This window comes from Esox lucius, chromosome 10, assembly GCF_011004845.1.
Source record: "Esox lucius isolate fEsoLuc1 chromosome 10, fEsoLuc1.pri, whole genome shotgun sequence".
Classification (NCBI taxonomy): Eukaryota; Metazoa; Chordata; class Actinopteri; order Esociformes; family Esocidae; genus Esox; species Esox lucius.
This window is the reverse complement of record NC_047578.1, coordinates 11,594,604-11,611,217: the sequence shown is the minus strand read 5'-3', so window position 1 is coordinate 11,611,217 and position 16,614 is coordinate 11,594,604. Positions and strand designations below refer to the sequence as shown.

The following is a 16,614-nucleotide window of genomic DNA, read 5'->3' as shown; positions in this document are numbered from 1 at the left end:
TAACATGTTTTATGACCTGAGGTGATCACCAGACACAGCATTGTACGCCGAGATTAGATTGCACTACCCCTTTAATTAACAATACAACTTCATCCCCCTCTTTTCCTGTCCTCCCATTCCATCCATCCATCATCCATCCATCTTTACTTTTAGTTTTTTTGGGGTCTGTCTGTTACCCAATCTGGTAACAGTAGAGCTAGGGCCAGAGGGGCTGAACCAGTAAACCAAGAAAACGTGACACCAGCATGAAGCCAATGAGATTTCGGTGTTCTTCTTCCTGTGGTCTGACCATGACTCCCTATGTTTGTTTCCGTTCTTTCTGTGTTTTTCAGTGCTCTCCCATAAAGATGAAGCACAGATCACTCTCTTTCTTTCTCTCTCCTCTCTGGCTGCTCTGCCCTCTGACATTTTGTCTTTGTTAGTCATCTTCTGTCCTCCTCTCAGACTCCTAGCCTTCCTTCTTTTTAATGACTATTATCCTCACTTCTCTCTCCCCGCTTGCTTTTCTTTTTCAACCTTTTTGTCTTCGTCATTTTCCCTCCTTCACTCCAGAACTCTACTTCCTGTGGAAACTCGGAGAGGCCTCCTCCTCACCCGAGGCCACATCCAAAAATATTGTTAGCTAACCCCAACTGAACCTATGTCTGCAGTCTCAGTTTATTATCCAAAAGCCTCGGGGAGAACTTCTGATGGGCGTTAATAAGCATTTGCTTTTCACAAACACACAAAGCAGAAGACTTTCTGTGGATTTCAAGGGAAATAATCAATAAAGTCTTATTTTTCATTTCTGTATTGTTTTAGAAATTGTTCTCAGTGTTGGGGAATGTACTTTGAAAATATAGTTTACTAAATTGCAAATGACTTTAAACTGGAAGAAGTAAAAGTATAAACTAAAGCTACTCACAGTTACAGTACTTAACTGAAGTTTCTATACAAAAATATTCATGTAAATCTGAAAATCTAAAGAACAGTTCACTTTGTGGTCCTATGGGAAGAGATTTATTTAGATATATAACAGGTTCTGAGATATCAGCAATCTGAGTAACCTAACTCTGGTTTGAAGCCTTTGAGAATTCAGAATTTCTGCTTTGTCAGAAGCATGTACTAACAGCCCCGTTCTCTGTCGTGCGCTCTCCTTCCATCTTACACATTTTCCCTATGTCATACAATTTCTCTCATAGTCCCTTTTCCATGTCACTCATATTCTCTTTCCTTCTCTCTCACACTCCCTCCTCTTTCCTCCCTCCCTCCCCCATTGTGTCCTCTTGTTACCTCTCGCCTCTCCTCTCTCCGCGTAGTCTCCTGAGGGGACGTATGGTCGCCACATGGGCGGATCTGTCTGAGCTCTCACTTAATTACCCACAAGCCTCTGGGAGCAGGCGATGGGTGCATGAGGCGTGAGCACTGTGTCGTATCCTCTCACTCGACTCAGTAGCGCTCTACAAACACGAGTCCACAGAGTACACTTGACCAAAACTAAAACACATTTCTTGTCGCACTTTGCTCATTGTTACTGTGTTGTTGTTGATTTATCATAATGACCTTGGAAATCAAGTGATAATGGGATGTGTTATATTTTCAGACCGGTCCAATGTCTGTTTGTGCTGTCTTGCCATCTGTTATCTTACTTTGTCATGCCAAGCAGTTGATCTTAACACATCTCATCCGCCACCAACGAGAAACACCCACTTGAATTTGATGGCCAGTATAAGATCCTCAGTGATAATGAGTATGATGTGTGTGATTTTGCGGAAATAAAGGAACGCCATTTATTGGTAGCAGGAACTGGCTGGATAACACAGAACGGCAGCCAGGATACAGAAGTTCTTAAGACAAAGCCGGAAACCGACGATATCAATCTGAGTCACTTGTAATCCATTTTTGAAAATTTATTTTCATATAAAAAAAAGACACTCTATGAAAACATTAGAGGACTATTTTGTACAATCTTATGTATAAAAAACAAATGAAGGAGGAAAAGGAAGGAGGTGCTTTCTTCTTCGGCAATCGTAACACCAATGGGAGAGATTTGATGGCTGTAGTGGTGCTGTAGGTGAACATCTCAAGCAGGTTACATGAGTATAACAAGGTCAGAGATTATTTTCTTGCACCTATCACATCTCATTTATCAGAACATGAGTAGACATCCTATGCTTGCATCCAACTGCGTGCTCTGAAGATTGCACAGCTTTCAACACATCATCCTTGCAATTTAAAACATCTTCACAGAATCCATGATCTAGAGGTTTCCTGACTGAACTTCTCATAGACAGATTATAGTCATATGCTATGACCTTCCTTGCCAATGCTCAGTAAACCATTGCAATGGTAAGGCCATTTGTAAAATTTCCCAAAACACTACTTCAGTGATGGAAAATGGATCAATTCTGTGTTAATATCAGATGAACTTTCTGTTATCCCTGATTGCCTTGTAAAATAGGTGATCACAAAAGACATGGAAGCTGAAATGACAGTTTTAGGCACAATCAGATGATCATGGATCAGTTGTAACACAACTGAAATTGAATATCTGAGTAGCTCAACAGGAAATTACATCATAAATTTAGAATATACAGTACCTGTCTTTGCTGTGTTAGATGTATCAACATGGCTGTGGTATGTTGCTAAGACTAGGATAGATCAAGAATATTCTGTGCATTCCTTTTAGCGAGAGATCTAAGATTAATCTAGACTCTTTTGAAATAAAATATATCATAATAAACCATCTCTTCACTATGGTCTGATAAGCTGGAGAGAAGCAGCTCTTAGAAACAGATCTAAAACCAGTTCACCATCTCCTAATCCCAACCTTAACGACGGAGGGGAAATGCACAACTGACTTCGGATCAGCGTCTGGGGGCAAATTCTTTCTACTCCGCAGCAGCCGTATTTCTCACATCAGCTGATTAGTGCTAAAGGTTGGAGAGGCCTGCACTCTTGTCTTGCCATCTGCGTGTGTATTCCATGCTATGCCATTAGGGGTCTTTAAACAGATGGTTTGAGGGCCGCTTCGGAAAATGTCAGGACAAATCGCCGTTCCCCAAGATAATTACTGTTGGAGCTCACCATTGCTCACCATCTCTCTCTCTCACTGGCTATTACTCGCTCTTTACCTCCGCATTTTATCTCTCTCACCATAATTATCTCGCACTGATTTGATCGTTTTTTTTTTCTCTCTTCAAATATTCTGCCCTGTCATTCCTTTCTCGAACCCTTTTCTCCACAGCTTCAGGCCAACCAGGATGAACAGCAAACATCATAAGGTGCAGTTAGAGGACTAAGGCCAGGTGCCCAATGAAAATGACAATTGGTTTTCATTTGACTTACCTGGTTAAATAACCTTGAAATAAACACAAATAAGTCTGGAGATGTGAGGACTGACGTGAGGATGTGAGGGGAGTAGAGTGGAGTATTCGGAATGTTGTTAGTGTATTTAATCAATGTGAGGTTTCTAATTTTGGCAATGGCATGTTAAACTTTATATATTCTGCTCAAAGTTTTTGTGACAGTTCCAAACTGGCCCCTATCAGCTATTTCTTGGAATGCTTTTGGCCAGGGTCATATCATATAGTGCTCATTTCTCCTGCTAATACTCCTGGTTAATTCTGCTCAGGGCTTGGCCATGACTCCCAGAACTGATAGGACGGACTGCCCTGTTCCATAAAGATTTCATGATCCAGTGGAGAATGAGAAATGAGAAACAGAGACAGAGGTGAGAGAGACAAAGAGCTAGATAAACAGAGTGAACAAGCGACAGTTACTGTAAAATTACAGTTTACAGGGGATTCACTTTTAAAAAATATAGAATTATTTTCTTGTTTAACATGTACACTGCATTGCTTAGTTGCCTTATTTTTTTTCGTGGTTCTACTTCATAACAAAGGCAACTACTGACAAGCAGGGTAGCAAAAACACCTCAGGTCATTCGATCTGAAGCTACAGAATATCCAATTTCACTTCCCTGTTTTGTTGAGGGGCTGAGAGAACGGATGAATACGTAGCACAGTGATCGATACAGCGCTGGGAATGCAGTGGGAGGGAGACTGTGTGAGGGAGAAGGATTGAAATACATTTAGAACAAGACCTGGGAGGGATCCATGAGGGGGGAAAGGAAATGCTACAGCAACACTTTCAGATAGGCTACACTCTCCTGACAGAAAGACAGCTTTGGTTGGTTGTGTCTGTAATTGATTATGCTTCTTTTTTTTTTTTACTGGAAAAAGAAAAAAACGGGAAATGTGCATGAATCCGGATGATACCCTGTAAGATACATTTTTTTTTCAATTCCCACAGGTGTACCATGCATGTTACCTCAGAAAGCAAGCTCACGTAATCACAGATGTGTTATAAATCATTCTTTAAAACTGCACATGGAGAAAGTCTCACGGGATAAAGGCAGCACAAGCACAAAAGAAAACTTTAAAAAAAAAAAAAGAAAGGACATGATTCTGCACCTCAAATCAAAAAAAAAAAATAAAAGAAAAAATAACACAATGTCGAAAGAAATGTTTGTGTGTTGAACGGCAGCTACAGCAGAAGATGGCACGTCGATGCACTCAATGATCTGTTCTATACCTCCCCCCCTCCCCCCAACCCCTCCAAAAAAGCAAGCGCTTGCGTCATCCATTAGAAGGAAGAGGAGAGTAATAAAGGAGCCTAAGGGTTTTAACAGTGTGCCAAACATCAGTGAGATCTTTTCTCTATAAAAAGAACAGAACGGTGCAGAAATATTCTCTTTTTTTTAAATCATCAAACAGGTGAAAGAGAATCCTTTTTTTTCTCACGAATAAAACATTTTTCAGAAAGTTTTTTTTTTTTTATTTATTATTTTGTTCATTTAAAAATCTCTCAGTCCCAGTTCCTTTCGAATCCGCTGTTCTCTCATTTTAAGTGTCTGTGTGAAAATATAGACGAGAACAGTTTTCTTTCCTTTGTCCTATTCCACTGTAGCAGTAAACAAATGATCTAATCCTTTAGAGAGCACATTAGGTTGTGAAAAGCGGCGTGGAGGAGTGCTGCGTCCGTCTGTCTCCGTACGCACTGCATGGACACGCAAGGACCTTCATGTGTACGCTACAACCTGTGTGTGTGTGTGTGTGTGTTTCTCCAAATGTACCTGTATTTGCGTGTCTGTTTGTGTGTTTCTGTGTGTGTGTGTGTGTGTGTCTCTCTGTCATCACACTTCTGTCTGGAAATCCCCTTCCGAGGTGTCTGGTGTGTTGGCGGAGGAGGAGTCCCAGGTGGTCTTGTTGTGCAGCTCCATCCTGTCCTTCTGCTCCCCCGGCACAATGGACAGCCCAGGGGTCATAGTCTGGAACCTGTCCCAGGAGGGCTGGTCCTCTTGGGTCGGGGTCGACTTGTCCTGCACAGGGTTAAGGGTCAAACATACACAGGAGACGGCGAATGTCAGATTTCGTTTATTTTCTGTAAGAAATGAAATATGCTATTCAAATCAATTACCTTCTAACCGATTAGTACTATTATTATTAAATACTGGAGTAGAATGAAGATTTACTTATAGCTAGCTCATCTGAGGTCATTTCAGCTTTCATTTATGCATGAGCTTAGGATCTGTGGCTCCTGGAGAGAGATGGGGTAATTCAGGACGAGAGGATATGTGGGTATTTGTGTGTGTCTTCAGTGGCGAGAACAAGTATTTCATACACTGCCGATTTTGCAGGTTTACCTACTTACAAAGAATGTAGAGGTCTGTCATTTTTATCAAAGGTACACGTCAACTGTGAGAGACGGAATCTAAAACAAAAATCCAGAAAATCACATTGTATGATTTTTAATAATTACTTGGCATTTTATTGCATGACACAAGTATTTGATCACCTACCAACCAGTAAGAATTCCAGCTCTCACAGACCTGTTAGTTTTTCTTTAAGAAGCCCACCTGTTCTCCACTCATTGCCTGTATTAACTGCACCTGTTTGAACTCGTTACCTGTATAAAAGACACCTGTCCACACACTCAATCAAACAGACTCCAACCTAACCACAATGGCCAAGACCAGAGAGCTGTGTAAGGACATCAGGGATAAAATTGTAGACCTGCACAAGGCTGGGATGGGCTACAGGACAATAGGCAAGCAGCTTGGTGAGAAGGCAACAACTGTTGGCGCAATTATTAGAAAATGGAAGAAGTTCAAGATGACGGTCAATCTCCCTTGGTCTGGGGCTCCATGCAAGATCTCACCTCGTGAGGCATCAATGATCATGAGGAAGGTGAGGGATCAGCCCAGAACTACACGGCAGGACCTGGTCAATGACCTGAAGAGAGCTGGGACCACAGTCTCAAAGAAAACCATTAGTAACACACTACGCCGTCATGGATTAAAATCCTGCAGCGCACACAAGGTCCCCCTGCTCAAGCCAGCGCATGTCCAGGCCCGTTTGAAGTTTGCCAATGACCATCTGGATGATCCAGAGGAGGAATGGGAGAAGGTCATGTGGTCTGATGAGACGAAAATAGAGCTTTTTGGTCTAAACTCCACTCTCTGTGTTTGGAGGAAGAAGGATGAGTACAAACCCAAGAACACCATCCCAACCGTGAAGCATGGAGGTGGAAACATCTTTCTTTTGAGATGCTTTTCTGCAAAGGGGACAGGACAACTGCACCTCCTTCCCTCAGTAAGAGCATTGACGATGACTCGTGGCTGGGTCTTCCAGCATGACAACGACCCGAAACACACAGCCAGGACAACTAAGGAGGGACTCCATAAGAAGCATCTCAAGGTCCTGGAGTGGCCTAGCCAGTCTCCAGACCTGAACCCAATAGAAAATCTTTGGAAGGAGCTGAAAGTCCGTATTGCCCAGCGACAGCCCCGAAACCTGAAGGATCTGGAGAAGGTCAGTATGGAGGAGTGGGCCAAAATCCCTGCTGCAGTGTGTGCAAACCTGGTCAAGAACTACAGGAAACGTATGATCGCTGTAATTGCGAACAAAGGTTTCTGTACCAAATATTAAGTTCTGCTTTTCTGATGTATCAAATACTTGTCATGCAATAAAATGCAAATGAATTACTTAAAAATCATACAATGTGATTTTCTGGATTTTTGTTTTAGATTCTGTCACTCACAGTTAAAGAATACCTATGATAAAAATACATGGGAAAACCTGCAAATCGGCAGTGTATCAAATACTTGTTCTCCCCACTGTATATGCCCTTCAAAGACACATCAAAAGTCTGTCATTGCCTCACGCACCTTGTTTGTGTCTAGGTATGGCAACCTCTGAATTGAAAGGCATGTTACATACATGCCTTTCAATTCCCCCTCCAAGAACTGCCACCTTAACGTGGTGGAGGGGTTTGAGTACCCGAGTGACCCTAGGAGCTATGTTGTCTGGGGCTATATGCCCCTGGTAGGGTCTCCCAGGGCAAACAGGTCTTAGGCGACGGGTCAGACTAAGAGCGGTTCAAACCCCCCTTAATGAAGAACAACATTATGAGTACCGTGACGTCGCCCGGTATGGCGCAGCCGGGGCCCCACCCTGGAGCCAGGCCCGGGGTTGGGGCTCGTATGCGAGCGCCTGGTGGCCGGGCCTTCCCCCATGGGGCCCGGCCGGGCTCAGCCCGAACGGGTGACGTGGGGCCGCCCTCCCGTGGGCTCACCACTCACAGGAGGGACCATAAGGGGCCGGTGCGAAGAGGATCGGGCGGCAGTCGAAGGCAGGGGCCTAGACAACCCGATCTCTGGACACAGAAACTAGCTCTAGGGACGTGGAATGTCACCTCGCTGGCGGGGAAGGAGCCTGAGCTAGTGCGTGAGGTTGAGAGGTTCCGATTAGAGGTAGTCGGGATCACCTCTACGCACGGCTTGGGCTCTGGAACCACACTCCTTGAGAGAGGATGGACTCTTCACCACTCTGGAGTTGCCCATGGTGAGAGGCGGCGGGCTGGTGTGGGTTTGCTTATAGCTCCCCAGCTCTGCCGCCATGTGTTGGAGTTTACCCCGGTGAACGAGAGGGTCGTTTCCCTGCGCCTACGGGTCGGGGATAGGTCTCTCACTGTTGTTTGTGCCTACGGGCCGAACGGCAGTGCAGAGTACCCGACCTTCTTGGAGTCTCTGGGAGGGGTGCTGGAAAGTGCTCCGACTGGGGACTCTATTGTTCTACTGGGGGACTTCAACGCCCACGTGGGCAACGACAGTGACACCTGGAGGGGCGTGATTGGGAGGAACGGCCCCCCTGATCTGAACCCGAGTGGTGTTCAGTTATTGGACTTCTGTGCTAGTCACAGTTTGTCCATAACGAACACCATGTTCAAGCATAAGGGTGTCCATCAGTGCACGTGGCACCAGGACACCCTAGGCCGCAGGTCGATGATCGACTTTGTTGTCGTCTCATCTGACCTGCGGCCGTATGTCTTGGACACTCGGGTGAAGAGAGGGGCGGAGCTGTCAACTGATCACCACCTGGTGGTGAGTTGGATCCGATGGCGGGGGAGAAAGCTGGACAGACTCGGCAGGCCCAAGCGAACTGTAAGGGTCTGCTGGGAACGTCTGGCCGAGTCTCCTGTCAGAGAGATCTTTAACTCCCACCTCCGGCAGAGCTTCGACTGGATCCCGAGGGAGGTTGGAGATATTGAGTCCGAGTGGACCATGTTCTCCACCGCCATTGTCGAAGCGGCCGCTCGGAGCTGTGGCCGTAAGGTCTCCGGTGCCTGTCGAGGCGGCAATCCCCGAACCCGGTGGTGGACACCGGAAGTAAGGGATGCCGTCAAGCTGAAGAAGGAGTCCTATCAGGCCTGGTTGGCTTGTGGGACTCCTGACGCAGCTGACGGGTACCGACAGGCCAAGCGGGCTGCAGCCCGGGTGGTTGTGGAGGCAAAAACTCGGGCCTGGGAGGAGTTCGGTGAGACCATGGAGAAGGACTATCGGCTGGCCTCGAAGAGATTCTGGCAAACCATCCGGCGCCTCAGGAGAGGGAAACAGTGCCCTACCAACGCTGTTTACAGTAGAGGTGGGCAGCTGTTGACCTCAACTGAGGATGTCGTCGGGCGGTGGAAGGAATACTTCGAGGATCTCCTCAATCCCGCTGTCACTTCTTCCATTGAGGAAGCAGAGGATGAGGGCTCAGAGGTGGACTCGTCCATCACCCGGGCTGAAGTCACTGAGGTGGTCAAGAAACTCCTCGGTGGCAAGGCACCGGGGGTGGATGAGATCCGCCCTGAGTACCTCAAGTCTCTGGATGTTGTGGGGCTGTCTTGGTTGACACGCCTGTGCAACATCGCGTGGCGGTCGGGGACAGTGCCTCTGGGATGGCAGACCGGGGTGGTGGTCCCTCTTTTTAAGAAGGGGGACCGGAGGGTGTGTTCCAACTATAGGGGGATCACACTTCTCAGCCTCCCCGGGAAAGTCTATGCCAGGGTACTGGAGAGGAGAATACGGCCGATAGTAGAACCTCGGATTCAGGAGGAACAGTGTGGTTTTCGTCCGGGCCGTGGAACACTGGACCAGCTCTATACCCTCTACGGGGTGTTGGAGGGTTCATGGGAGTTTGCCCAACCAATCCACATGTGTTTTGTGGATTTGGAGAAGGCATTCGACTGTGTCCCTCGCGGCATCTTGTGGAGGGTGCTTGGGGAATATGGGGTCCTGGGTCCTTTGCTAAGGGCTGTCAGGTCCCTGTACAACCGAAGCAGGAGCTTGGTCCGCATTGCCGGCAGTAAGTCAGACTTGTTCCCAGTGCATGTTGGACTCCGGCAGGGCTGCCCTTTGTCACCGGTTCTGTTCGTAATTTTTATGGACAGAATTTCTAGGCGCAGCCAGGGGCCGGAGGGTGTCAGGTTTGGGGACCACACAATTTCGTCTCTGCTTTTTGCAGATGATGTTGTCGTGTTGGCCCCTTCTAACCAGGACCTTCAGCATGCGCTGGGACGGTTTGCAGCCGAGTGTGAAGCGGTGGGGATGAAAATCAGTACCTCCAAATCCGAGGCCATGGTCCTCAGTCGGAAAAGGGTGGCTTGCCCGCTTCAGGTTGGTGGAGAGTGCCTGCCTCAAGTGGAGGAGTTTAAGTATCTAGGGGTCTTGTTCACGAGTGAGGGAAGGATGGAACGGGAGATTGACAGACGGATCGGTGCAGCTTCTGCAGTAATGCAGTCGATGTATCGGTCTGTCGTGGTGAAGAAAGAGCTGAGCCGCAAGGCGAAGCTCTCGATTTACCAGTCAATCTACGTTCCTACTCTCACCTATGGTCATGAGCTTTGGGTCATGACCGAAAGGACAAGATCCCGGATACAGGCGGCCGAAATGAGCTTTCTCCGCAGGGTGGCCGGGCGATCCCTTAGAGATAGGGTGAGAAGCTCGGTCACCCGGGAGGAGCTCAGAGTAGAGCCCCTGCTCCTCCACATCGAGAGGGGTCAGCTGAGGTGGCTTGGGCATCTTTTTCGGATGCCTCCGGAACGCCTTCCTGGGAAGGTGTTCCGGTCCCGTCCCACCGGGAGGAGACCCCGGGGAAGACCTAGGACTCGCTGGAGGGACTATGTCTCCCGGCTGGCCTGGGAACGCCTCGGTGTCCCCCCGGAAGAGCTAGAGGAAGTGTCTGGGGAGAGGGAAGTCTGGGCATCCCTGCTTAGACTGCTGCCCCCGCGACCCGGCCCCGGATAAGCGGAAGAAGATGGTATGGTATGGTATGGTTACATACAGACATAAACCATTTGAAGTAAACCTTACTGCAGAAAATGTATCTTACCACACCATATGGATGCTAACATTCTACAAATTGGACACAGGCAATGCATTAACATGAGCTCATCAGCAGCTCCGTGATCTCATATAGGTCAACCCTATAGGTCAACAGTTTTATAGGTCAACCCTATAGGTCAGTAGTTTTATAGGTCAACCCAATAGGTCAATAGTGTTATAGGTCAACCCTATAAGTCAATAGTGTTATAGGTCAACCCTATAAGTCAATAGGTCAATGCTACCTACTTCCTTCCCCAACTATCGTCTCCCATCTTTACGAATCAGTGTTGAGGGGGACGGGTTGATCTTCCCTGGTTCTGTCTGCATTCAGATTGCCTGCTCTGTGCTCAGTGCATGGGGTCTGTGGGTGGGCTATTCATGTATGTAAAATGGGTTGAAATTCATGTCATGGGATTAGCCGGGACAGAAGCGGAGGTAACATTAGGCATCGGATAAGGACAATTATTTCGAACACGGATCCTTATCGTGCAGATAACGATTTCACAGACACATTAAAGGGAGGACAATGATTGGCCCAGAAATACACACAAGGATTAATAGTAAGCACATTCTAAGAACAGAGCCTGGTAGAATGTTGCACGTTGGGGTTAAATCGTAGAAACATAATCGATCCATCATATAAAATCCAGAATGATTCTGTTTGGTTCCGTCACATCAGTGGGTGAGCAGGTGAATCTGCACTGGAGTTTTTCAAGCCTTCCAGGAAAGCTATCAGGTGTGCTACCAGGTGTTCAGGCCTAGTTCAACCCCTGCAGCCACAATCCGGGTTGAAATATGGGGGCTTATCGTGGTCTTCCCTCTGGGCCATAATTAGCTGATTCAGGTGAGTTGCTGCAGGGCTAGATCAAAACCCTGCACACTCAGGAGCCATGTTGGGCAAAAGTCAGAGAAGTAATGGGACCATTAGGAAGGACCTGTTAACTGACACTCAGTACTTCATTACAGAGGACTCTGAAGCACGGATTATTAGGAAATATTATATTGCATGTGGTGATTTAATCATAGTGAGCCATGGCGCTGGATGTATAGTCATTCTGGATCCCACCAACACATTTAGTGAGAGTCTCTTGCTTCAATAACACTAAAATCTCCTGAGGACCAGTGGGGGGGGCGGTCAGAAGAAAATGTTGTTCCATTTAACAACCCCAGAGCTGTAGTTGTCGTTTGAGCTGTACACTACTGCTTCCTGATATTCTGCTGAAACCTGAGTGAGTGTATATATGTACAGTGGATATAAAAAGTCTACACACACCTGTTAAAATGCCAGGTTTTTGTGATGTAAAGAATGAGACAAAAATAAATCATGTTAGAACTTATTCCACTTTTAATGTGACCTATTCAATTGAAGAACAAACTGAAATCTTTGAGAAAAAAATAAAAAATCACAATAACCGGGTTGCATAAGTGTACACACCCTAAAACTAATACTTTGTTGAAGCACCTTTTGATTTTATTACAGCACTCATTCTTTTTGGGTAGGAGTCTATTAGCATGGTGTATCTTGACGTGGCAATATTTGCCTACTCTTCTTTGCAAAAATCTCTTCGATTCAAATCTGTCAGAGTGCACAGCCCTCTTCAGATAACCCCACAGGTGTTCAAGTGGATTCAGGTCTGGGCTGAAGCCATGCTTTTGTGGATTTGGATGTGTGCTTTGGGTTGTTGTGGTGCTGAAAGTTGAACTTCCTTTTCATCTTCAGCTGTCTAAAGGACGTCTGAAGGTTTGGTGCCAAAATTGCCTGGGATTTGGAAACCAAACATACCTTTTGGAATTATGGCCAAAAAGTTCAACCTTGGTTTCATCAGACCATAACCCATTTTCCCACGTGCATTTGGGGGACTTGGATGTTTTTCTTTGTAAGAAAAGGCTTCCATCTTGTCACCCTACCCCATAGCCCATTCATATGAAGAATACGGGAGATTATTGTCACATGTAGCACACAGCCAGTACTTGTCATACATTCCTGCAGTTCCTTTAACCCTTTGGCGCGTACGATCACACCAGTGTGATCAATCTAGAGTGGTCCCTGGAGCGTACGATCACACCGGTGTGATTAGAACGTCATGTTTAGAACGCACCATTAGCATACCTAGCTACAAGTAACGTAACAATGGCTGGTAAAACTGCGCTATTATTTACTCACATTTAGCTCAAACAGTGTTTATAACTTTATTTCCTGATTGTAATTGTTTCAAGACCATACTATGATATTAACCAGGTAGAAAGCATTCAAATCGGGACAAGAAGTGTTAGTTACGTACCAACAGACAGCCAACACTAATGCACAAAAACGAATTATATTAGCGACTACTACCGATCAAAACCATTGCAAAAACTTTCTAGAAGTTACGTTCCCCGTTGTATGCATTTTATATAGTTTATTCATTTTCACTGCATTGAATAACTGGTCACGATTTGTTAGCTAGCGGGCAGCTGACGTTTGCTAGCGGTTAGCTGACGTTTTCTAGCTAGCTACAGTAATAAATCAACCAACTTTTGTAGCTCTTAGAATTCGAGTCAACGAGAGAAGCTTGCAATGCAATGCATGTAGTGTTCCTTACCTAGCAAGGTGACTGTTCAAAGGCTGGCGTGAGTTCAAATGCTGCAGAGTACCGAAGTCACGTGCAAAAAAACTCACGCTGGGGGGTCGGTAAGGAATATTTGAAACTCACGCGTGAAAAGGTTAATGTTGCTGTAGGCCTCTTGGAAGCCTCCCTGACCAGTTTTCTTCTCGTCTTTTCATACATTTTGGAGGGACGTCCAGTTCTTGGTAATGTCTCTGCTGTGCCATATTTTCTCTACTTGATGATGACTGTCTTCACTGTGTTCCATGGTATATCTAATGCTTTGGAAACTCTTTGGTACCCTTCTCCTGACAGATATCTTTCAACAATGAGATCCCTCTGATGCTTTGGAAGCTCTCTGCGGATCATGGTTTTTGCTCTGAGATGCAACTAAGAAAATGTCAGGAAGATCCTACTAGAACAACTGAACTTTATTTGTGATTAATCAGAGTCACTTTAAATGATGGCAGGTGTGTAATGACCTCTATTTAACATGAGTTTGAATGTGATTGGTTAATTCTGAACACTGCCACATCCCCAGTTATAAGAAGGTGTGCACACCTATGCAACCAGGTTATTGTAAGGTTTTTATTTTTCATTTTTCCCCCTCGAAGATTTCAGGTTGTTTTTCAATTGAATTGTTCACATTATAGGTCACATTAAAAGTGGAAAAAGTTCTCACATGATTTATCTTTGTCTCATTCTTTCACATCACAAAAACACACAAAAAAAGGGATGTGTAGACTTTTTATATCCACTGTATAGTAGGTTGTTAGGTTATTGATGTTCAGATTCCTCCCTCCTTCCATCTCCGTCAGGACCGGCTGTTGTTTTGTTTCCACCACTCCACACTGGCTCTGCTAATGATACCAGAGATATGTTGCTATGTAAGAAAAAAAATCTAATTCATCAGCTAACAATGGGTTTGCTTTTCAGAACTCTTTCCAACAAGGCGTACAGCATACAGGTACCTGTGATTGCCCATTCAATTCTAGGACTGCCTGTAGACAGGGCCCCTGCTGAGTGTGTGTGTGTGTGTGTGTTATTCATGTGTCAGATTGGGAAGATTGAAGAACACTGGCATATAAAAGCTGAGAGTCATGCTGTGCATAGCCCAACCTAACGCTTCGTTGTCCCCTCTCTTTCCATTTCTATTACGTTTGTCATCTTGTGTTTGAATATTTTTACAAAACACACAGAAATTCAGTGGAGGAATTATTACTACTCATCATCTCATGTTCTCTCTGTTCTGTGTTTCCCACCTACTGTTCTACTCTTGAGACTAACCAAGTCTGCTCAATTGGTTTCTGGTTGTCATGGGAAACCCACCCACCCTGCACCCCACCACACACACAACCACAAAACCACACACAATTTGTGTTTTTTTCCAGTGGTCCACACATAGCCTGATGTGACAGCACTGACCACCAGGAGGCGATAATAGTCTGATTATAATTCACTCTATGTCGTCTCGAGCTGACAGTTGGCAAAATGAATACAAAAAGCATAATCTGGGAGGCAATTTGCATGCTAAACTCCAGCGAAGGAACATTTTGTAATGCAGAAATGTGGGTAATGCTGCAGTCAAGCCTAGATTCATCCCTGGGAGACCACGCTAACGCAATTGTGCTGCTTTGTTCGTGCCTAGCCTATGTTCCCCTCTTCCTCCATGTCTGCCTGCCTCTGTCCACCTCTCTCTCCTTCCCTCTCCTCTACGTCTCTGCATCTACCAATCTATCTCTCTCTCCTTTCTGGCTGCCTGTCAGTTCTCCTCTACTTACACTTGAAGAGTTCTTTTCACCTCCGGCAGACGAAATGCTCCATCGCTTTTCCCTCTGTTGCGATAAGATGGAGAGGGAAAAAGACAGGAGGAAGGAGGAGAGAGAAAGAAGAGTGGAATCACAGTCACTGACAGCTCTGCCCTGAAACAACAACAGTGTCCTTCTACCTCTGTGGGCAAGCAAGCGGTGTGTGGTGCTCTCCGCTTAACCTATTCCCCCCTTTTCCTCGCTCTCCTGGTCACACGCTTTGCCTGCTCTCTCGGTGTACATCATAGGAAAAGACACCCGCCCCCCCAACACACACGCTGCACAGTGAAATACCACACGCTGAGGAAACGGCCATTCCTACGCTCATCTAATGACAAAAGACGTAGAAGGTTAGGACAGTTTTGATCAATAGCAATGAAAAGAGAAAGAAACAAAGTGGCCAAAGGGAGGAGATGGATGCCCTGGCTGAGAGAAGGGGGATAACTGAAACCCCTCTCCTCCTGCTCGGCTTCAGACAGGAAGGAAGTTGCCCCTGGACAGTGATCCAGTGCCTCTGCAACGTTTCCTCCCTATAGGTTAAGCTCATGATTTGAGGTGGGTAAGATCGCCTGTGCCTACGGGGAACTCCTGCTAACCCCATCATGTCCGTAGTGGGCTTTAATCTGGCAACCCTCCATACATCCAGACCTCCAATCTGGCGACGGAGAAGCGGAAAAGTGCTGGAATGCTTGGAGATGCTGATTTTCGGCATTCCACCTCAGGCCTTTAACACACTGAACTTTCCTTTCTCTCTCTCAGACTCTTTTCCCCCCTAAATCCCTCCATCCTTTCATTTCTCCCCTCTGCCTAGATCTCTATTCTTTCCTAATAATTTCCCTACTGTGTTTCTCTATGTTTTCCTCTCCCTCTTGCTCCATCTTGCTTCTTGCTCTCTAACTGGGCATTTAACTGTGTCCCTGTCTTTAGCACTCTAACTTTTGTGTAACTCTGTCATGTTTCCTCATCCCTCTCTAGCAGCATTCTCCTCTACCTCGATTTTCTCTCTATGCTCTCTGAATGCCTACCCCCCCCCCCTTTTTCCCGCCTTTGTCTATCTGTCTGTCTGTTTCTCTTTCTCCTATGAAATCTTCCCCTGTCTTTGTCATCCTGTCTCCACCCCTCTGGTCTTAGACTGAGCAACAAGAGAGGAGGAGAGGAAAACAAAGTGAGAAACCGACTAACAGCATCACCAACTGACATCCCCAGAAAAGATACAAGGGAAGTGATCAAAGAGTGCTCAGTACAAGCATCACAAGCGTACATATGTTCAGATGGAATGGAGACGGAGGGGGATTGTGCACGGATACGAAAAAAAAAGACACAGCTCTACTCACACTACACACTACATAGGCTCTACGCACACACTACACACTGGAGATGCTGAGCGATGACCTCTATCAATTAGTATGGAGTAGAGAGAAGACACAGCCAGACCCCCAACACTACAGCCCTGATGGGGTCATGGATTATAGGGCAGTAAGGCCGGTTGGTTTCAGGGGTGGGAGGGTGGGTGGCGCGCTGTGTCGGGTTT

The 16,614-nt window shown here is 46.1% G+C and overlaps 1 protein-coding gene across 13 annotated transcripts in view; it reads right to left on the bottom strand.

Moving 5' to 3' along the window:
- Nucleotides 1-1,874: 1,874 nt before the first annotated feature.
- adgrb2 (adhesion G protein-coupled receptor B2) overlaps nt 1,875-16,614 on the bottom strand; it is a 282,713-nt gene continuing 267,973 nt past the window's right edge. For 11 of the 13 annotated variants that reach the window (XM_034294722.1, XM_034294727.1, XM_034294723.1 and 8 more), the window contains 2 exons: nt 15,057-15,110; nt 1,875-5,362 (listed from right to left, as the gene is read on the bottom strand). In XM_034294722.1, coding sequence (XP_034150613.1) covers nt 5,177-5,362; nt 15,057-15,110 — 240 coding nt within the window. In that variant the 3' untranslated portion in view covers nt 1,875-5,176. The remainder of the gene's footprint in view (nt 5,363-15,056; nt 15,111-16,614) is intronic. The other 2 variants (XM_034294726.1, XM_034294730.1) reach the window with 2 other exon arrangements.